Source organism: Botryllus schlosseri, chromosome 6, assembly GCF_051294905.1.
Source record: "Botryllus schlosseri isolate E-star chromosome 6, Bs_hap1, whole genome shotgun sequence".
Lineage (NCBI taxonomy): Eukaryota > Metazoa > Chordata > Ascidiacea > Stolidobranchia > Styelidae > Botryllus > Botryllus schlosseri.
This window is the reverse complement of record NC_137241.1, coordinates 9,360,929-9,384,663: the sequence shown is the minus strand read 5'-3', so window position 1 is coordinate 9,384,663 and position 23,735 is coordinate 9,360,929. Positions and strand designations below refer to the sequence as shown.

General features: G+C 41.3%; 2 protein-coding genes across 2 annotated transcripts in view; one reads left to right on the top strand and one right to left on the bottom strand.

Annotated features, from left to right (window-relative positions):
- LOC145440866 (uncharacterized) overlaps window positions 1–23,735 on the top strand; it is a 194,380-nt gene that overhangs the window by 143,247 nt on the left and 27,398 nt on the right. The window lies entirely within an intron of this gene.
- Window positions 8,663–20,663, bottom strand: LOC145440863 (uncharacterized). The gene is made up of 3 exons (XM_080318630.1): window positions 20,083–20,663; window positions 16,938–17,034; window positions 8,663–14,786 (listed from the first exon to the last, which is right to left on the bottom strand). The coding sequence occupies exons 1-3, from the start codon at window positions 20,328–20,330 to the stop codon at window positions 14,766–14,768; spliced, it is 366 nt and encodes a 121-aa protein (XP_080174756.1). The 5' UTR covers window positions 20,331–20,663; the 3' UTR covers window positions 8,663–14,765.

Below are 23,735 nucleotides of genomic sequence, written 5' to 3'. Positions count from 1 at the left end.
AAGTCACTCGATTTCTGGAGTTGACTCGAGTCAAGTCAAGTCACAATTCAAGTCAAGTTGCCTTTTCAAAGTATGCGGTATGTTTACGTCATTGTATTTTCCTAGCTGTCTGAAATACAGATTGAGTGGTCATTGTTTCTGAACCAATGAACGAATATAGAGTTGAATATCCACGCAAGAAGGCATCGATCACATATACGTATAGCTGCTTTACTACGTAAGTAATTGCATAGCCTCAGTTTATAGTTACCAGCCAAAATAGAGAAACGAATTGATAATATGCAATACACCACCCTTTTACAAATTGATATGATGCAATTCGAGCGTTCGCCAATGGTTGAGGAATATATAAACTATATTCGAATTGAAATTCATTAAAACAAGAGGTTTGGTTAAGGTAAGAACAGAAAACAGAAATAGACATTTGCTATAGCATTACTTTGCTACTAACCTGAGACAACGTAAGATGTAAGCTTCGATCACATCGTTCGCGGTCAAGTTATTTGTGAGAGAACGATGGAGGCTCAGTCAAGCGCACGATTATTGAATGATTGGTCGCTCTCCTGGGTTACACCAGCGTTTCGCGAACAATCCGACCATACGCAAGACACAGTGATTTTTATCGACACCGATTACTTGATGACATGAAATCGACTCGTGAATTTTGCTCCGAGAAACGAGTCAATCCATATCTCTGATGCGCCGAGTCAAGTCAAGTCAAGTCATTTTACCTAAGTGACTTGAGTCAAGTCAAGTCATGCGAAAAAGATGACTCGAGTCAGATTCGAGTCAAATCATGACTCGAGTCATCCCAACACTGGACTGGGAAATAGTTGTATTGATCAGATTTCCGCCATAGTGTGAGGTGTAAGTCAGGTATACGGTACCCTAAAGGGGCACTGCACTCTAAAAACGATGTGGTGTCTCAAATTGAATGGCAAAACGAAATAAAAATTTGGCCGCAGCCATTTTCTTCAGAACGCCACCGTAACGGAGCTGCAATTTATTGAAATTTCCACAGGGGTTTCACGCTCCAGCAGTCACCAAGAGTGCATTTACGTTCAGTGTTGTTTCCTAATTGTCTCCTAATTTCTATAGGACTAGTAATTGACTGCAATCATTATTTCCTTGTGTGTCGTGCTTGTATTTATACCCTGTGTTCTGTTGTCTCGTGGTCTTTCATTTAACTGAACTCTGGATCGTGTCGCCTGTCTTAAAGTTATTCTGCTGTTAATATATACTGATTTCCTATTGCAACCTCGTCGTATTGAATTATTGTTCGAACAAGATCAAGAACATAACAATTGGTGTCAGAAGTCGGATTCATAGTTATTTCTGCGACGAACATATATCATGGAATCGGGTATTTTGAAGCTTCTGGAGAAGCAGTAGGAAATGATGGCAGAACAACGCGCACAACGCAAAGAAGAGCTGGAGCAGCAAAATGCTCAACACAGAGAAGATATGAAACAACAAGCAAAGCTTGACGAAGCAATGGCAAAAGTCATGACAGAGATGGCGCAATTGACGCAGAGGTTGAATCCCGGTGCGTCAGCATCTGAAGCTACTGCTCCCAAGTTTGATTCGTTCATCAAATCAAAAGAGAAATGGGACCAATATCTGCAACGATTCAACCATCACCCATCAATTTACGGCATTTCCAGCATGGAGAAAAAAAGAGCGTGTCTACTCTCATGGGTCGGACCTGAAACGTACTCGCTCCTACGTAATTTGTTTGAGGCGGCTGATGACAGTGCGCAAACCTTCGATGCGTTGACTGAGAAGTTGTCTACACACTTCAAGGACTCAATTCATGTGCAAGCAGCCAGGTACGAATTTTACAATTGCAAAATGCAACCGGGGCAATCGTACGCCGATTGGATCGCAACTCTACGCGGAATCTCCAAGGATTGCAACTTCACATGCTCAAGAGAAGGCTGTGATCAAAGCTACGTTGATGAGCTAATGCGCGATCTCATCATTAAAGAAACGCCGCACGCGGATGTGAGACGGCATTGTCTAACACAAACCAATCCATCCCTTGACGACGCTCTCAAAGTAGCCGCAACCCACGTGAGAACGCTGGAAACTGATAGGGTTATCCAGGGCGAGAGTAGCAGTAAAGACACTTCTATCGTCAACAAAATGACGGGAAGTTATCAGAAGGGGAAAAAACCTTCCAAATCCATCCAGGGCAACTTCCCGGAAAGACTGAAATCCTGCAGCCGCTGTTTCATCGATCACCAGAGAAAAGACTGTCAATATCGACATGCAGTATGTCAGAAATGTGGTCGTAAAGGTCATATCAAACCTGTGTGCATGTCTACCAAACCTAGTATCACGCAACAGGTCACATCCGTCAATTTCTGCTCAGTGCCGCTCCTCTCCTTCGACATCGATCAACTATATCGACGCGTAGGAAACCAGCTCTGGATCAACTCCAGCATCAACGGCATTCCGTTGCCGACACATTGGGACACTGGTGCACCCTCCGCCATGGTGGGATTGACTGGGTACAAGACTTTGGGCTCTCGGAAACTCTCAGCATACCATTGCTCTTTCGTAGCGTACGGCGACAAGCCACTGAAAGTGAAAGGTATTTGCACTGTAACTGTGCAGGTGGGTTCTGAAGTTCGAGTTGGCTTAAAATTGGTAGTTCTCGACGAACACCGTGGGCAAAACATTTTTGGTCTCGATTGGAGCGATGCTTTCTCCATGACCGCTAAGGGAACTTCTGCTTTGGATGCAATTTCCTCGCAGATGGTCAAATCGCACTCATGTAATACTATTGACATTTCTGATTCGAACGACAAATTGGTGTCTTTTCAGTCCAAATTTCCCTCAGTTTTCTCTAATGTATTAGGACGATGCACCAAGACAAAGGTGACAATTCATTTGAAACCTAATGCCAAGCCCGTATTTAACAAGCCACGCCCTTTGCCTTTCGCAAGGCAAATCGCTGTTCAAACCGAATTGGATAGATTAGTCAATCAAGGTATCCTCGAACCAATCAATTACAGTGATTGGGCAGCACCAATTGTTGCCGTAACTAAATCTAATGGATCAGTACGCATTTGTGGTGACTTCAAAGCATTGAATCAACGAATTTATATAGATCAACATCCCCTGCCCTCAGATGAAATCCTTCACAAGTTACAGGGTGGTTGTATTTTCACGAAAATTGATCTTGCCGATGCTTATTTTCAGCTAGAATAAGATGATGATGCGAAGAATTTGTGTGTCATAAACACGCAATTCGGTCTTTTCCGTTACCGACGCATGTGTTTCGGAGTCGCATCTAGTCCCGCAAATTTTCAACGCTGTATTGATGCCATGATCGCCGGCTTACCCGGTGTTGCTAGTTTTATCGATGACATAATCGTTACTGGCACGGATGAACGCGATCATTTTCGCTACTTATCGCTACTCTTTGAGCGCCTCACCGAATACGGTTTCACCGACAACTTCGCTAAATGTGAATTTTTCAAAAGTAGTATCGAGTACCTTGGTCATATAATCGACAAGGACGGCAAACGCCCGTCTCACAAATCCGTTGAAGCAATCAAACAGTTGCCTAAACCTCAGGATGTTCGCCAGCTACAGGCATTCCTGGGCAAAGTCAATTATTATCGCGCGTTTATTCCTAATTTTTCGAATAAAGCCGCTGCCTTGTACCGTCTTCTGCAAAAAGACGCGAAATTCATTTGGAATACGGACTGTGACGCAGCTTTTCGCATTCTCAAAAACGACGTAATCGACGCTACGCAGTTAGCTCATTATGATGTAAACAAGCAGCTCATTTTGTCAACTGATGCTTCTCAATTCGGAATCGGCGCTGTCCTCTCAATCGAGCACAATGGCGAAGAAAGGCCGATCGCGCACGCATCAAAAACGCTTTCCGATTCGCAAAAATCCTACTCTCAAATCGAGAAGGAAGCTCTGTCAATCATTTACGGAGTCACTAAATTTCGTCAATTCTTGTATGGTAGAAAATTTACGCTCGTGACGGACCACAAACCGCTTTTAGCTATTTTCTCGCCGGACAGGAAAATTCCCGTGATTACAGCGCAACGCTTACAGCGATGGTCACTAACGCTCATGGCTTACCAATACGATATTCGCTATAAACCGACTAATCAGCAAGGAAACGCCGACGGTTTATCTCGCCTACCAAAGGGTCCAGACCCTGAGTTGGACGAACTGGAAATTCGTGAAAACGCGGAGATCGTTCACTCTATTAATATGGCATTCGATGGCTTACCGTTAACTCGCAATGAAATTCGCGACGCGACGCTGAAGGACAAAACCATGAAACTAGTAAAATTATCTGTCACTCATGGTAATTGGAATCCAAAGGTGCACATTGATGATTTTTCTTGGTTTTCGACTCGCAAACATTCGCTTTCTCTGCACGAAGACATAGTCATGCTCAATATTGATAGTTTTCAGCGCGTTGTAATTCCGCAGTCACTTCGCTCGCGAGTCTCATCATTGTTGCACGAAGGACATTGGGGTATCGCGAAAATGAAGCAGATGGCTCGACGTTACATCGCATGGCCTTCCATTAATCGCGACATTGAAAATCTCGTTATGAGTTGCGACGCTTGCCGTAAGGTAATGAAAGCGCCTGATCGTCAGTATCGCGAATGGCCAAAAACTTCTGAAAGCTTTGAACGAATTCACTTGGATTTCGCAGGTCCAATAAACAATAAAATGTTTCTTGTCATCGTCGATGCGCATTCGAAATATCCTTTCGTTAAAGTAATGAATGTCGGTTCTACCGCAACCTTGTGTGTGGTCAACGCTTTGAGGGAAGTCTTCTCTATCGAAGGCTTGCCCATAACAATTGTCACGGATGGCGGGCCGCAATTCACATCGAATGAATTCGATACGTTTTGTTCGCATTTGGCAATCAGCCATATCGTATCACCGTCTTTTCACCCTGCCTCTAACGGGGAAGCGGAGCGTTTCGTCCAGACTTTAAAAGCTGGATTGATAAAAAATTGCGACGGGGGAAAAGATCTCAACTTCGCGCTCCAAACACTTCTCGCTACGTACCGATGTGCACCGCACCCGGGCATAGACTGGAAAACGCCTGCCGAGATTTTACATGGTCGGCAGCCGCGCAATTTGTTAGGTTTGTGCTCGCCCGTTAAATCGAAACCCGTTACGCCTAGACAATCAGTCACTCATTTCGAGATTGGTTCCTCAGTTTACGCTCGTAGTTACCGACGGGGACCAAAGTGGGTTGCTGGCGTGGTGACGGAAATACTGGGACGTGTTGTGTACATAATAAAAACAGATCATGGGTATTGGAGAAGTCACAAGAACCAACTCCAACCACGCTTGATTTCAGCTGGCAATAATACAGCCACACAGGAAGTTTCTCAGCCCCAACAGTCACAAGCTGAGCAACCATTGGTTAGGAACAGGGCACCAGGTCCTGCAGCTAGTCCTGCCCGTACGACGGGTAGACGTTATCCTCTTAGAAATAGGAAAGCCACCGATTTCTATAGACCAGGAGTCGCCAACTCAAAACGGGTCGTGGGCCACTTTTCAAATTTCATTGCGGTCGCGGCCGCATGAATTCAATATCGATATAAAGTAGGCAACCACGTTTTAAAACTCTATGTCAGTACAACGCTGTGCCACCTAACACAGTCGATGGGCATAGTGATCACAAAAGAAGTAACATTTTATTGAAGGAATAAAAATACAACAGAATATCACCGTCATCAATTTCATTTTATTTTGAGCTCTGAGCTGTGCACGATACCTTGAAACGCTTTTTGGGGCTAGCGATATACGCTACTAGATGAAAGACCATCTCCACGTAAAGCTTGATCTTGTGAAGAAGCCCTAAGCCAGTGGTTCTGAAACCTTTTTAGACATGTCCCGCTTTATGATACTGAAAATTGTCGTCCCCCCTTATTGTCACATCACAAAATGCATCCATTGAGCTAGCAATCCGAACGGATAGTTTAATGGCATGGATGGTTATGAATGTTGAAGACAGAATTCTATAATATGAATTCAGGACTATACTCAAAGCAATAACTATAACTATGAACTCGAGGTAAATCGCGCGGAGCGCGAAAATTTTTTCAGTTGACTGCAGCTCCGCGCCCCCTTCATATGCTTTCACGCCCCCACAAGGCGACACGCCCCACAGTTTCAGAACCACTGCGCTAAGCCGTTTTCAAACGTCTAGATCTTGGCAGTATTTCGGCCATTGCAGGTCAATTTCAGCAGTTGCAAAATGGTTTCTTAGCTTTCTTCCGAAATCTCAAATCAAGTCGCGGGCCGCAAAATATGACCTCGTGGGCCGCATGCGGCCCGCGGGCCGCGTGTTGGTGACCCCTGCTATAGACCTACGTAAATGTGGGCAACCCTCTAACTTACAGGGGAGGACTGTTATGTTCGTGCATTTACGTTCGGTGTCGTATAACTCTTTCTTTCTATAGGATTAGTAATTACAGCCCATCATTATTTCCTCGTGTGTCGTGCTTGTATTTATACCCTGTGTTCTGTTGTCTCGTGGTCTTTCGTTCAACTGCACTCTGGATCGTGTCGCCTGTTTAAAGTTATTCTGCTGATAATATACTGATTTCTTATTGCAGCCTCGTCGTATTGAGTTATTGTTCAAACAAGATCAAGAACATAACAGTCCTTGCTGCTAAGTTCCGGAGCAGGCGATATGTATAACTCCAGATTAAACTCTCGTGGTATCATTTTCAGCTTCTATGCGTCGTTACGACAGCAATTGTTCTTCGACAAATATGACACATCGGGTTTCCATGTAAATCTGAGAGAGCAAATTCATTATTTCACGCAAATTCATTGTTCCACGCAGAGTTACAAACCTAGTTTTCACCGTTTAATTTCCAGTTCCTTGTTCTTGCTTCCGTTCAAACCATTTGCGATGAGTGAAACATTCTTCAAAAGTGTACGACGCAGCGGGATTCTCTTTGACTCTAGTCGATCCGAATATACCGATTCAAAACAATCAGATCTAAACCCGAGCAAATAGCCTATATCAGGGGTTCTCAACGCTCAACCGCTGTGCCGCGGCACACTAGTGTGCCAATTGGACTGCTCAGGTGTGCCGCGAGCAAATGTGGTAAAATATGTCGAAGTATAAGAAAAATCCAAATTTTGCGTGTGTCATTGTTTTTTTATTATTGAATTTACCCGATCAAGACACGCGTTGCACAATCCGATGCAGTGAACATATATAAGGATGTCGAGGCGACCGTAGTTACGGTATCTCAATTCAATTTAGTATCTCAATCTGACATTCCCAGCATTAATGTATTACGTCACGGATTGGGTCTCTCTCTGGGCTTTTTATTGTAAAAGACGCTCTGAACACAGCAACGTATAGGGACGGAGAATCTAATAAAGCTGCGACGCTTCGTAACTTGCTACAGCACTGCCATAAATCAGACTGGGGCCTCCCGCATCGTCAATGGGTGTGATACGCTAGTTTGCCCAGTGCCCACACATAGTAGCATTTAGGACGGTGATAACTAATCTTGGGGAATTGGACCGTGATATTGAGGTGTTGTCGAAGTGTTCACCTTTTACTTGTCACCCCCCACCAGAACCGGAGGCAGAACAGGGATATGACGCAGGTTGATGACCTAATTTTTATTTATATTTCTACTCGTATTCTTGCCATGTCTTCGTCATCGACGATCATTTTACCCCATACCGATATTACTTATTGCACGGCCCACTTTTTGTAAGACACTGCTTTTGCAGATCGGGGGGACTAGTAGGAGCCTACATAAACCTCCAACACCTAGGAAGGCATTCTCACCACCGAGAAATGAACTCATTTGGAGGTGATGTTCCCGTTTACAAATTAGAATTGCCAACACAGCCATTCACATGGCGGTTGTTAGGTAGCGTGCCAGTGCAGTAAATTGATCAAATTATATCAGTTACAAATTTACCCGCCGCTGAGGTTTATAATCCCGGTTTATTGGAACTTCAATTGAACTGCGGGTGGCTGCCAGAAACACTATGCTATCCTCAAAGGTGCTATTACACGATCTGCGTGGAAATGCGTTTGCCATCCATATATAATACACCTCTACGCCTTTGTATTTGTTAGTTGCGATCGTGATTGGACTCTTCGGAGCGACGGTTAATTACATCGACAACGACAATTCGGCGGTGGGCAGGTTTTAGTGTCAAGCCAATCTTATGAAATTAAGCTCAGCCTGAAGTTCAAACGAGATCTCAGCAGGCCAGTTATGTGGTTACAGAGATAATAGTTGATAATTCAAAACCTAACACGGAAGCGGAGAAAGTTCTTCTTCCGGCCTGTAAAAAAATGTTTGGGAAGAATTGAAAACGATTCCCATGTCGAATGATACCATTCGTAGACGTATTTGTGACATGTCGGCAGAAATAAAAGAAAACTCAAGCAGAGAAAAGCCTACTTATGTGCTCCGAAAAGGTAGAAGCACTTCGTCAGTGACCACCTCTGTAAGACTATGGTTGCTGCTATACGCATTCTGGTAGTTTGCCTGTGCCGTAAGGCAAAAGAGTTCAGAACCACTGTGCTAGTGTGCCGCGAACTATTTTTCATTGTCAAAGTGTGCCGCGAGGTCAAAAAGGTTGAGAACCACTGGCCTGTATCAAGAAACCAAAACACATCGAAGAATGAGTGTATTCAAACGAAACATAGACGGTGCGATAAGAGAGCTAAGCAACTTAATTAATATGTAACAATAATGTGCCAGTAGTATTTGCGTTCATAATGAAAGATGTGGCGGGCCGCAAAATAAACGTCCGTGGGTTGCATGCGGTCCGCGGGCGGCGGGTTGAGAACCCCTGCGGTAGAAGATCTGCTATTGCGTCACATACATGAAGATAAAACATGACACGTTGATGGTTCGTGACTGAATATTGCGAATAGGTTTGGTGCAACCTTCTCGTAAAATTAATCGATTTCGGATTGACTTATGGGTGCTTAAATAAAAATGACACGAGTTGAATCGGGTCAAACGTTACAATCAGAGAAGGACTTGCGACTCGAAGCGGTGACTTGGTAATCCTATCAACGCAATAATCTATGAAACTGTCATGGGAAATATTAATATATCACAAGGTCGTAGCTTTCGCTATTATCTAATCAAGTCAGTATTGCAACCATTATTATTCTGTTACCCCCGTGACTTATAGTTGGTTACAGTGACGTGCGGTCCAATGAGGCAGGTGAGGCAGTGTCTCACCTGTCGTCAGGGTGAGTGAGTGAAAATCCTCCGTGAGTCGATGATTATTGATATTTTACATCGATGGTATTAAATAACTAAATTTGAACATTTTTTCGCCCAACATCATCGATTTGCATATTTGTTATTCAAAAATACAGCGCGAAAGGAGAGGTGCAGTACAGGTGAGGCACGGGCAGGTCGTGCCTCACCTGCGACAATGCAATTCATCATAAATAGCTCGGAATTCATAATAACTTGTATCAATCAAATGCTATCGTCACACTGATTCCGAAAATCCAAATATAAACAGTGTCAGCGCACCAGAACCCTCCCAAAATCGCCAAAGAAGGTAACATTCGGCTTTATTATAGACAATGCCATCGCAGAGAGACAATACCCAGGTGAGGCATAAACGAATCTGCATCATGCTCTATTCGCTAACAATTGGACAATCGCAGCACACTGAGCACGGTGAAACGCGCTATCGATTTCGGATTACAGCAGTCTTACGGGAATTATATAGTAGCGACGGCCAATACGTAATGCGGAGAAAATACATTTCCGTTACTTATGTATAGCTTTTATGAATTGTCCATCCATAGCTACGTTAAATTGTGGTATGTGATAGCTACTTGCATAGGCTGCATTGTCGTTGTTAGTGGCCTTTATGTTGTGGTCAACTGCAATACCTATAACAATAACCCTTAATTGTGGTATGTGACAGCTATACTTACATAGCCTGCATTGTCGTTGTTTGTGGTCAGTGGTGTCACTATAGTGTTTTTACACTAGATCTAGTGTATTTTGACTTGACCTAGTGTCCTAGTGTATTTTCTTTCGAAATTCGGCGAACCTGGTGTTCTTTCACTGAAAAAATGTGCTTCGAATGATTTATACCGGTACTTGAAGAGATAGTAATTATTATCTGTCTAAGCTTGCTTATTTAGCACAATAGCGACCAGCAGTCCTACATGTAATGTGGAATTGCAACGGCTATCAGCGTGCAAAGAAAATACCCTCTCTGTTGCTGTTGTTATTCACATTTTGGGTCTCGTTCAGACACGGGGTGATAACTTCATAAATGTAATCGATTGCGATTACGATTACTTCTGAATCACGTGATTACGATTACGATTACGATTACAGCAAAATCAGGAAGTAGTCGATTACGATTACGGTTGCATTGGAAAAGTAATCACGATTACTCACGATTAAATTTATTTTGATTCTTAGAACTAATCTTAGAAGATATATTGAAGACAATATAAGGATTGCAATGAAAAGGGCTAATGAGATGACAACTTTCTTTATAAATGATACGGTTTTTGTGCTTGTTACGTCATAATGTACCCATGGGCCCAACCCATTGCCCAACTTAATAGGGGACGATTTATCGCAGCCAACGATTTGCATTCTTGCCAGGTTCGTAACTGCCGGACCCCAAACTCCCCAATGGGATGGGGAGAGAGCTCGAAGGTGACTAAAAAGTATTTCGTAAATCAACATAAATTATAACGTATTTTCGAGAGATTTAATAAACTTTAAACTTTTCTTAAAGATTCGAGATTTAATGTATCTAGATTGCTTGTTTTTGAAATGTATACCTCTCCTCTTCAAGATAAAAAAGTATAAAATGCATAATTTATAGGAATAGGCATTTCGGTCGCGGTCAATACCTCGCCACGACACGTCAAAGACATATGCAGTTTCGGCCAACATGCGACTTCACGAAGTGGGCTACCAAAGAAAGAAATTGGCCGAAACATTGGGTATAGGCTATGTGTCCATTGTCAATAGCAACGTTGGATGGGCGTGACGAATAGTCCTGTACTTCCAATCTGAGCCCCGCAATACAAACGCCACCTGGGTACCCACAGAGGAATGAAGACCCGACCAACGTTTGGATTGGGAGGACGAATTGCTGTTTTGGTCCTGATTCTATCTACAACCCACACTAACATGGTGTATAAACGGATTGCTACGGTGGCAGGTCTAAATATTGAGTAAAGAATTCCGAAATATCGATTGGCACCCGTTTCAAGAAGTGTCATATGAGAATAAAATAAGCTAAAGTGAACATAAAATTCTGCCTTCCACTTAATACAGATATTGCAAGCTGCCGTAACGAGAAACGGCAAAGAAACGCTCGGTTATGATATATATTAGCAGCTGTTGATTTTTAATGCTTCGTTGTGGAAATCGTAATGTTTCATTTGACGAGTACAAAATTTGGTTGTATTAAGATACGGCTTGATTAGATAAGAGTTGGTATTAATTGATGGCTGAAAGCTGTATGCGTTACATCTGAACGGTAGTCATACGCCGGAATAAAGCTGTAGCCTATGTGAGTTACGAATGAACGGTAGATACATACGACGTAAGGTTCGGACACTGAATTATCACTAATTGCTGTACACTGGCATCTCTGCCTGACAATTTACAAGTGATATCAACGGTATACAAGGTAACCCGTGTGGAAAGCATTGCGTCTTCCCAATCTATATCTATATCTATATAGCAGTTTTGTGGTGTTTTGAAATGATGAAAATATTAATAAACTGATACTATATATGGTTATAGCAATATTCAGGTGTAAACCCCAACTGCTCGCCAAGCTGCAACGGTCAAACTGCATTTAACTAAGCATAACCAAACATCAATACATGAGTTACTTTGACACCAGGCAGAGTGGTTAATATTACCCTGCCTCGAGGTAGTGGCGTTTCAAGGGTAATGATAATCAGGTATACAGCATGTCGGGTGTTCTTACAATCATCACACTACAATGTTCATCGAATATCTATGAATAGTCTGGATATTTCTTACGCAATGACCAGAAAAGCTAATACTTCTGACGTAATAATGAGCAGTGGTGTTTGAAAATCAGACGTTTGTGCTATCACTAACCTGGTATAATATATTTTCCTTGTTCACGAAGGTTCAGTTTATGTCATATTCCTTGTATAAATAAAAAGTAATCGTTCTTTCACTCTTTCACAAAGAAATGTGAAGATATGTGAAGTAGTCGATTACGATTACGATTACTTCGGGATTTTTTCGAATGAAATCGATTGCGATTACGATTACTTGAAAATGGTGTAATCGTCGTAATCGATTGCGATTACTAATCACGATTACCCCATGTCTGGCTCGATATCAGGTACTTTATGTGCATGCGTGTTTGTTTGTGTGTGTGTGTGTGTGTGTATGTATGTGTGTGTGTGTGTGGAGGGGGGGAGTCCGTGCCTCACCAGTCATGAACCTCACCGCACGTCACTGGTTGGTTACATGCGGGGTGTTGTTTGTTCTCTTTATCAATATTATTATCGGTGCCGAGTAAGGAATACGCTCTACAGCAGTAACACCAATGAATTCTTCGCCGATTGGAGATTTCTATTCCATGTGTTCTTAACCAGGGTCCGTAGACCCCATCAGGGTACGAAGCACCACATCAGAGTGTACGAGATGCATTGTGGAATTAGGCATATATATTTTTTTGTCCAATTTATTCAACTGGAAAATAATCTTCGCGCTACGCGCGATTTATGTAAATGGGCTTTCTTGGTTTAATATAGGTACCATAAGAAATTGTGCTGAAAATGGACACGAGCTACGAGAAATCTTATTAGAAGCGCAAAGAGTACGATCGCTAAAAAGGTTAAGAATAGGGATGGTGTGAACGCGAGGTTCACGCTCGCGTTCTGTGTGTGAGCCTCACAAATTTAGAGGTTCACGTTCACAAACGAACCTTGGTAGGTTCTGCACTGTGAACCTGTTTCATAGATTACCATTTTTCACGTCATTATGACATCTTTGGTTGAAATTCTTTGCATTTAAACGTCTCACCACACTATGCATGGCGCTGGCAGCATAAAAAATTAACATCAACCGGGCATGCGCCTGCCAATCTCAAAAATGTTGCTTGCTTTGTTACAAAAGTTTGCTCGAAATATCCAGCTCTCCGTTTGTGAATATTTAGTCACTCTCTGCTGTGAGTTTGACCCGCAATCACACAACATTAGGAGCGAAATACACTACCTATAGGTACTCAACGAATGATGCTTATTAAACCAATCAATGAAATTGATATCGTTGTCTGATGTAAAAAATCTAGCAGGCGTGCTGGGTCAATCTTGATTTCATATGTTTATTGTATCATAAAGACCAAATCCGTGCGATTGGGGTGTTGGCTACTGCTGTGTAACTTGTTAAATGGGTAATATCAGTAACAAGCATAGAAACCCGTTTCACACTCCGCTCAATATCAACTTAGCAGTACTCAGACTCCGAATACATTGCCCAATCAGTCCTAGACCGTTAATACATAAGCTTGTATTTCATTGCAAGTCCACGTCGAAATTGTTGGTAAAGCGACGGAAGATATTGATTTTATGGGATCATCTGATTGCCCCATAGTTCATACATTTGGCGACGTTTAAAACGTCATTATGTACTTCAGCATTATGGCCATTAATACAAGCTATCACTTCACTGAAATGTAGGCTTGGAATTAGCAATATGATATCACGTGACGTCTTGAGGTTCACGTTCGCGTTCACACAGAACGTTTCAAAAAGGTTCGCGTTAACACGAGAGTTCAGAGGTTCAAACCATCCCTAGTTAAGAAGCAATGCTATTACTATGGCTCAATAATGATTATATTAAGTTGTTATTTAGATGTTCCAATAATAATCTAAGGCAAAATCTTACGCTGATTTAATTTGACTTTGGCAATGACAGTAACAAAAGCCGATACTTATCACGAAAATATATCAAAACCAGGATTGGGCAACACCGCTCAAATGCTCTGATATCTGATCAATCTTCAGTAGATTTTGAAATATTCTACATGAAATTGTGGCACGTCAAAGGTCCAATAGCTGCAATATCATAACCCGACAGTTTTATGATGTCATGAATGATGCATCCACTCGCATGATGTCTATAACTCTTATGTCCGGCACAAAAACAATTTCATTCATATATTTGACAATGTTATTTTTTTCCGTGTCAGCGTGAATAGTACAATAGTAAATTACATTTCCACAATGCTTGTGGAATGCCTGTCTGCAAGGTCCCGTCAAATAAGGCATACTAGAAAATTATACATTGAATATCCCTTATTGATGCTGCGGCCCACGACGTCATCAAAAACTAGGAAATTGGACGGCGACCACATTTGCGTTTGAGACCTCTGCTCTATATCTATTTTATGACTTCATGGGTGAGATGCATCCAAGAGAACGCTGTCCAGTCCTTTAAGCACTTTCTCTAATCTCCATTTCGGTGTAACGCAGCTTCTTTTCATACCATGCGATGGAATTGAATATGGAATTTAGAAAACTGTGACTGCAAACTTGATACCACCAGCCACCGCTCGTACCACCATTACCATTATTGCTACCAGTGGCGCAATTTTTACCCCATGCATCATGATCAGCATCTCTAGTAGAAAATGGGTAACCGTTATTGTGTAACAAGCCATCACGCGTCGTATTTCCTGAATATCCGCTCACGTGCAACCTGTAGTTGTCGGAACTAGCAGCAATCCGGAACGAGCTGTAAACAAAGATAGATTATACTGCTATTTTAGCAGGCAGAGTGAAATTCGGCAATCAGCAAACTAATGTTTGGTAGCCAGGGAAGTGCGATGACCTTTTTTCAGTCATCGCATCTGCTCACGTCGACGGTAGCGCTGAAAACGGTATACGAGTCATAGCTGCAACTTTGAAGGGTGCAAAACTCCAAAAAAAGTTGAAGAGCACTGATCTAGACGTTTTGCATTCCGTCACAAGTTGGTTCATATATTTCATACCATTCGTGGCCGCTAGCTCATCTAGCAATAATTGCATCAAAACTTGAAGCAAAGCACGTGGTCGCAATTTTGGAAAAATACATCAACTCAATGACTGTAAAAACGTTTATAACAACTGGAAATATATGTATACTTCATAAGCGGTCGAAGACCAAGTGGCAACTGTAGCCAGTTTATTTACCGGTTAACGATCCATGTTGGCCCTGAGTCATGGTTCTCATGTTCAATGACAGAAGTGGTTATCAGGACTTAAATATACATTTCAATAATAATTTATTCATAACGAAAATATATTAGAACCCGTAATCGGGATGACAATAAATGACCGGAAGAAGTCAAGAGGACCGCTGAGCATTTTCTACTCGGTTTCCCAAAATATGCGTTTCATCGCAATTTATCGCTGTGAAATGTACCCAATTTAAGGTCAATGTCTATGTTTGACTGTCTTTAGTGGCCAAGATATTACCTCATACACCTAGGGTGGCATATAAAACAAATCGTGTTTTAAAACACTTTGTTACTTTTGAGTCGTGAAGAACATTATGAATCGGATTAGGATTCATTATTTTGTACGATATGACTCGAGTTAAAAGCATAGGTGGTCATTACCGAAGTACTTCTACTTTACGAAGATTTTCCGCTTTTAAAAATAGTATTTGTATTTCTTTTTATACAGGGTATCATTACTTCGAGTTCATGACATTAATTTGAGTTCTTTTGTCTGGAGCACATGCACGCTGAAGTTGAACACTACGCGCAATATTGCCGCTATTTTCCGGAAGTAAAATGAATTGAACATTTCATTATGACGATCTACCAAATTTTGAGTTAACGTCCTAATCGCGCAAAGCGTTAATGCGGTATCCATTACAAATTCTCCGTAGTGCTCACCGTCGTAACTACGGACTTTACAATGCGGGGAACGGCACCATTTCATGATAGACGTAAAGAACCGCTGCTATACAGTAAAGCTATCATTTATATTCCATGATGAGGTCGAATACCGATGCTGTTGAAAATTTATATCACCTGGGCTGGCATGTAGCTGCAAGAACTCAGCTTTCTCTACCTTCCGCATAGCTCAGTTTCCAGCTTTTTACTATCCATTGAGACCGTATTTATACATTCTTTTCACAACTACTTACTTACTCGAGTAAATTTAAAGTCAGTCAATTCTACTTCAAGTAGTTTTAAGTGGCTTTTAAAAGTACTACTTCTACTTGTACTTGAGTAAATTTCTTCGTCGCTACTTCTACTTCTACTTCGGTAGATTTCCTGACTACTTTGACCACCTCTGATTAAAAGTCAACATTTTACATTGACTTTTGACTCGGAATCTCGCGACTCTGGAGAATCACTGCTGTAATGCACGTCGTATACTACGCGGTTAGCCGTAGCTCCGTGTAAATAGGCGAAGGGAAAGAGCCTTGCAATTAGGGTTGGATTTAAAACAAACGGTGTTTTAAAACACGTGGTTTAAAACATGCTTTAAACAGTGTTTTAAACAAAGGCGTTTTTTAACAAATCCTGTTTTTTCAAGTTGTAAAATTATACCATAATTGTGTAAATACTTTCCAAAAAGCATGTTGTCGGAGCCTACAGACAATTACCCCCCCGATATAGCCGACGTATATCGATATGGGATGGTTGGAACCCTCAGAATAGTCGGTTCAACAGCAATAGTACAGATATTTCGTCAAAGAAGCTATATTTACCCTATATTTTCCACTGTCAATGCCAATTCACTATGACGTCACAATTGAATATTCGTGGCGTCTTGCCTTGAAAAAAATGTTTTAAACAAGGGCCTTGTTTTAAACATGTTTGTTTTAAATTGATTTTTGTTTTAAATGCACCCCTACCTGCAGTGTATGCTTCCCTTATAAATCAGTCACCTGTATCTCGCAGTATAGTAAGTTCCATCCTCTGCAATCATATCGATTCGCAATTCGTAAGGCTTCGAGTTGGTGATGTGATACAATTTTCCGAGGCCTGCGATGAAATAAGTTCGTTTTTGATCCTAATTCTCGCTAACGTGATAACGCCTACTATATGATAAAAATTAACAACTTCACATGCCTGCTATCATTATAAAGGCTTCTATGATTTTTTCACAGGATAGTTAAAAATTTCATCTACTATCACCGATTAAAAAGTTAACACATGCAGTTTGGCATTCTTGCAGTTGGCATTCTTGCAGTACTGGCCATTATTCTCCGGAAAATCGCTACGACTTCAGCAAATCTATTTGAATGAAATGAGTTTAAACTGCATGCGGTCTAATGCACCAGGAATCATTACGACCCAGCGATGTGACTTGCCGTCACAATTTAAATTGTTCGTATTGTCATGAAATCAGAAGATTGAGTATTTTCTGGACAGTCAAAATCATTATTAAAAGTTATTTGCTCCATTTTGCGAAATGAAAACAATTTTTAGATGAAGTTTCAAGTAAAACCGAGTAATCGTATGTAGGGTTGCATTTAAAACAAACGGTGTTTTAAAAGACTTTGTTTAAAACATGTTTCGAACAGTGTTTTAAGCAAAGGCCTTTTAAAAAGAAATTTTTTTCAAGTTGTAAAATTATGCCATAATTGTGTAAATACTTTCCAAAAAACTTTGTATGAACCTACGGACAATTATCACTCGATATAGCCGACGTATATCGATATGGGATGGTTGGAACCATCAAAATAGTCGGTTCAACATTAATAGTACAGATATTTCGGCAAAGGAGCTATATTTACCCTATATTTTCAATTGTCAATGGCAATTCACTATGACGTCACAAATGAATATTCGTTACGTCATGTCTTTAAAAACACACAATGAAAAACATGTTTTAAATTAGGGCCTTGTTTTAAACATGTTTGATTTAAATTGATTTATGTTTTAAATGCAGTATGATAATGAATAAGCCGGCCGAAACAGCTACACCGTGTCGGTGTAGATCCGGCCTATGGCAAGAAATACGAATACAAATATGGATCGAAATAGTGAACGCAACCTCTTGTGTGCAGCGAGCCGTGCACCTTGCAGTGTCGCAGAAAATGGTCACATCAGTATAGGTGAGGAACTGAGGATCGTGAACCAGAAACAACCGTGAAATGTTTCTCTCCAAATATATGTATCTTTGAAACGGACATTTATAGCCTAATGCGTCTATATACGACATGTATCCGACACTTGACTTCGTGGTGGTCTGGTGAACATTGGTTCTAATATATTGTAGTGGTACTCAACGTATGGGTGGCTTGCGAGATGTTAACAAAACTCAGATTTGGTTTGCGTTCCATAAAGGGCGATGTAGACAGCATTGCCAGCACAGCACCATGAAGTAACGTGTGTCTACTCGAGCAGTACATTGAACTTTAATGCTGCCAGCCTGTGGTGAGATAGCATAGTTGTATGACCAAAGTAGTATCACCAAGAGATAGGGGTTCGATTCCGACCGAGGTCGACTCCAGATTACTTGCCCTAACATTGTAGAATGGACATTTATCCAGGCTACTTCCCGCCACCTGATCCGCGGAAGCGGTGCCTTAAAAGGCCCAGAAGTGGGTTGGTCGGCAGCAACGGTAATCACTATAACGGCGATCTGCCTAGTTAAAGGATCATTCAAGTCGAAGAACACCATAAATTTCAAAAATGACATTCCTGCTAGCCAACGCTACGGTTACCATATTTTGGAATCGGGAAAGGAGGACACTTTTTCAAAATTTTCAAGCTTCGAATACCGGAGAAAAATCTTGAAAAAATGGTAAATTTTTCCCACTTAGATGGTCGGTTGACACTTCGATGGTCGGTTGACTAAAGTATCAAAAAATGTCATCTTTCCGGCTCAGCTTCCGCAATACCCGCCGAAGCTTTACTTCGGTGCTGATTTACGGTATCTCAGTCCAATTTGACAGTAAATTCTCTAAAAAAAGAGGACAAATTCTCAAAAAGGAGGACATTTCCAAAAACCTGAAAAAGTAGGACAAATCCTCCCAAAGGAGGACGTATGGTAACCCTAGCCGACGTGAACGCTGTTTCTCCATTCTTGTCAAGCTCTTTCGTTACGGACAGACATTTCCGTAGCGGATTTTGAAAATTGAGTAATTCTAGTTCTAGTTCTAGTTGCGGATTTTAAAGATTGCTTGTTCAGAGCCATCGCTGCTAACAGTGACGTAACCAGCGGGTGGACTTTGGGGTCGGAATCTCTCCCATTTCAAACTCGACACCACGTTCATTTGAAATGTCGATTCAATGTCTGATATTCCGATGAAATAAAAATCAATGTGTTTCCTAGGATCTAGGAGTATGAAATCCAGTTTTCTACGGTTTTTGACCTTTAATGACTTGGGAACTCCTCTTCGTCACAGGCGGGCAACTATTTTCCTGAGAATGAGCAGCAGAAAATACGTTGACGAGCTAATTCAAAAGCTTGCACTATATTCTGTGGTACATTAAGTTATAATAATTTCTAAATCGAAATCACTGAATTACGTTGTTGACCCAAACGTCTGGGTGGATGTGTTACTCTCAGGCAATTAGAAAGTCAGAGTAGAAGTACAAAAACAATATTTATCCTAAGTTCAAAACAATGGTAAACAAAAAACATTGTCAACTCTTTTTAATCACCCCAACCCTTCAACATGACCTTCTATTAAGACACCAAAATGTATGGGATGTTACAGCTTGGTCCCTATCCCGAGCGGTGTGTAGCTTGGTTACATTGTCCAGTGGCTTTGGTAGTTTCGCTGGTAGGTTTTCCGAAATCGTCTTCTCGATTTACAGTTTACACCAGGCCGATATTCTTCATTTTTATTCCGTAACTGCCGACTTGTAGCACGGCCCACTTCTAGGTTTTCGCAGAGGAGCCTAGTCTGGTTATAGTTATAGGTGCGAGTTATAAAAAATTGAGTAGTTGAAGTTCTGGTTGCGCTTTTTGAATATCCAGTAGATTGCACAAGTCTGGGATATTTGTATCAGCTTCGGCGAACCTTGTTAACTGATTGGCAATCAAGTGGTGTTGGAATTAACATATCGTTATCTTACCCGTCGATCTGGAGTGGGCGAGTGCCGCAGTTGGTTAAACACCGCCATGCAGTATGAAGATAGACGTTTCTGGCCAGGTTCACAGTTCTAGTGCGTTCTAAGCTGACTATGGTCGCTTTATGCTCCTCTTCTTCCCGACGCCACAGCTCAAAGGCGTCTTTACTCGAATCCAGAAAATTGCCGACGAAAGTCGAATGCAGGAGCGGAAAATGAAAGAGCTTAGAAGCGCCAAAGAACACTGATAACATGAATACCACCTATATTGTCTTATCGCATTGTACATTGTGTGTGGCTCGTTCAGATGACAATATAATCTAGCGATTATTACGATTATGTCTGACGTGAACACTAGATCAACACTAGGTGGGTGGCATCAAGTGGGCGACGAGATAGTTGTTGATTGACTACGTGTGGTCGTTTCGACACTCTTCTGCCAGTCCATTCGCCTACATCTCATTGTGTTTTGTGTCTTGCATTGTACTTTGCGTACCTTGAATGGATGGAAACAATGGTGGCTGCCCATTGTATTTTATTTTATAATGGTAACAGATGGTATAACTTTTGCCATCATATGATTCGACTGATGACCAGTTAATAATAAAAATAAAAATGGTGTGACGAGTGACATCTAAAGGCATTTTTGCGCAACGGATAGATATCAGTTAACGGTACAGAACATTCATAATATATCAAAAATATAATTATTATATATGAACATAATATAATATAGATATACCATAATAAAATGTAGGCTACACATACAAAGTATAAATAGGTTTTATAACATTCTTCCCGTCGATCTGACATATTCAACCACTTATTGAAATAGTTTTGGATCTGTAAGTAGACTTTGCATAGCGTTATTTAAATTATTCGCCTGTGCATGGCGTCATAGGCACTCTCTTTCATGATGGGTATTTTCTGTAATTTATGTACGGTTTCATCACATCAGTCCCGCATATTTCGCGCAGTTGAGAGTGAGTCGCTGCATCCTATATTGCTCATATGGCAATTTAGTCTGCAACGCATCGTTCTTAACCGCAGAACAATCGGGTTTCCGACCTTTGTGTCCAGTTCAGGAAGTCTTTCATCATGTACTGATATTGTACGCTCACCCAGTATCTGTGGATTGATAGGATGTGGGTCCACTCTCCTTTCAAATGCTTTATCCAGTATGACTGAACGTCGGCGAGCAGAATGACGTGATTTTGATATAGGTAGGCTGTTAGACGCTTCCGCCCGTGCTTATTGATCTTCCTATTCAAATAGCTGGTTTGTGACACTGAACTTGGGGATAGCTTTCAATACAACATCCATTGTAATATAATATTTATTGAACTCGAAGACTCTTCGGGTGCCTTTTTTCAGGTGCTAATGGCACACTAAAGGGATTTAATTTAAACAGACTTAACAGTAGGGTTACCATACGTCCTCCTTTAGGAGGATTTGTCCTCCTTTTTCAGGTTTTTCAGGTTTTTGGGTAAATACAGGGCAAATTCGACTGAGATACAGTAAATGAGCACCAAAGTAACACTCCAATGGGTATTTTGGGAGCTGAGCCGGAAAGCTGACCCTTTTTTTAGTCAACCATCTGATAATGCGAAAGATAAACTGTATTTGGGGTGCCGGGAGAGAAAGTTGACATTTTTTTTGTTTAGTCAACCGACCTAGCTGTGGGAAAATAAACCATTCTTTCAGGATTTCCCTCCGGTATTCTAAGTTTGAAAATTTTAAAAAACTGTCTTCATTTCCCGATTCCAAAATATGGTAACCCTACTTAACAGCAAAACCCAAAAGGCAAACTATGACGTAGCCATTAGAATTACATACCTTGAAATCCGCATTGTAACAACGGTAACAATAATAACCTTTAAAATGCACGGTACTATAGTAACAGCGCAATTTGAAAATGAACAATTACAAACACGAATTAGAACAAACTAGGGAAGTTTGTAAGTTATAGAGAAAATCTCTTTGTCTACATAAAATATGCTTGGTCCATTAAATAATGCGTGGTTAATTCTGACACTTTTAAATGAAACAGGATCTGCCTCGTGCAAGTGAACATTGCGTCATTATAATTTTGAGCGCAAGATGGGCGTTCACTTAAATGTTGATTGATCGACGAAGCATATGCTTGATAATCGTCATAAGAGTCTGTTTTGCAGCTAATTGACTTGCGAACTCCGTACGGTCATTTGCACATGTTTTCGAGCAAATCAATTTGGGGATGTGCTGCGTTATCCGTTCAAACAATCTTTGTGCTGTACGTCCTACTATCACAGTGGCACTTGTATTCGTTGACGACGTTACTTGCATTAAAAACAGGAAGTACATCCTTTCGATAGTTTGGCAAAAGTGATTTGGTTGCCTATCACATGCGCATTAACGCTATAATAACAACCGTGAACTGCCGCTTTGATTAACTTTTCAAAGCGATTAGACACGTTGCCTAGACAAGGTATGTGTCAAAATGCCGGGCATTTTTCTGGTTCATAGTTGGGAGCTCGATCCGATCGTTTTAACACCCTTGTGATCAATGTTCCCTCTAAGCTGCGCACGTGCGCAAATGTGCGCAATGATGACACTGTGTCTGCACGCATAAAATCTAAGTTGTGCTCTAAAAATCCGAAGTGATGACCTTTTTTTTGGTCGTTACGCACTGTTGACCAAGGGTCTGCGCAGTGAGTTGGTGATTGTGCGCCGACTCGTCAAAAATTAGAGGGAACATTGCTTGTGATGGAGCATTTCAATATATGCTTTAGATCAGTGGTTCTCAACCTTTGTCACCTCGCGGACCGGTGAAAATTCAAAAAAATATTCGGCGAGCTGGCGGGTCTTTGAAAACTGAACTCCACCCAAAATATGATTACGAAAAGACATCAACCTTTTAAAAGGATCACTTTTTCCGAAATTGGAAATATATTTCTTATTTCAGATTTATATACCTTCCGAAGACTAGAACAAGGCCCCTTCGGCAGTGAAAACGAGTAATGATGCTGGCCTAGGCCTACCTAACCGGTATCACCATCGTGACATCGCCGTCTGGGGTCTGTTATGAGTTATGACCCGATATGCCTAACTTTTTCTGAGAAAATCAAAATCTCTTTGATTTTCTCACTGCTGATCTCCAAGATGACAGCAGAGAGTCATAATGAATATCAGTGAGATGGCGTGAGGTGGCGCCAACTGCATTCCTACCAAAAATTCACCAAATATCGAAAACAATAATATATATATTTGTATGGGTATTGACATAATCGCACCCCACCCCACCCCTCATAGAGCACGACTCGGTACAGAATTAGTTCTTTGGCAAACTCTGTCATCTACCGGCATACTGAACCTTACAATACCTTGCACTCCACGCCTGAGATGTAAAATCTCTGAAATATGACGAACCTTCTAACTGAACTTTGAGAAGCATCAAGCCTAATTTGATTATGAAATGGTGATAAATCTCCGAAAGTAACACAAGGTGCTTTTCTGACGACACAAATACATGTGACCTTTCCTACACGTAGGAAATAACTTGAAATTTATACGTGATCACGACGTATTCAAATAATCATGATAATTTCGGTTATCGAGAGATCGAAATAATTCTGAACTGATTGTTCGTCCAGGTAGTTGCGGGGAACAAAGAAATTCGT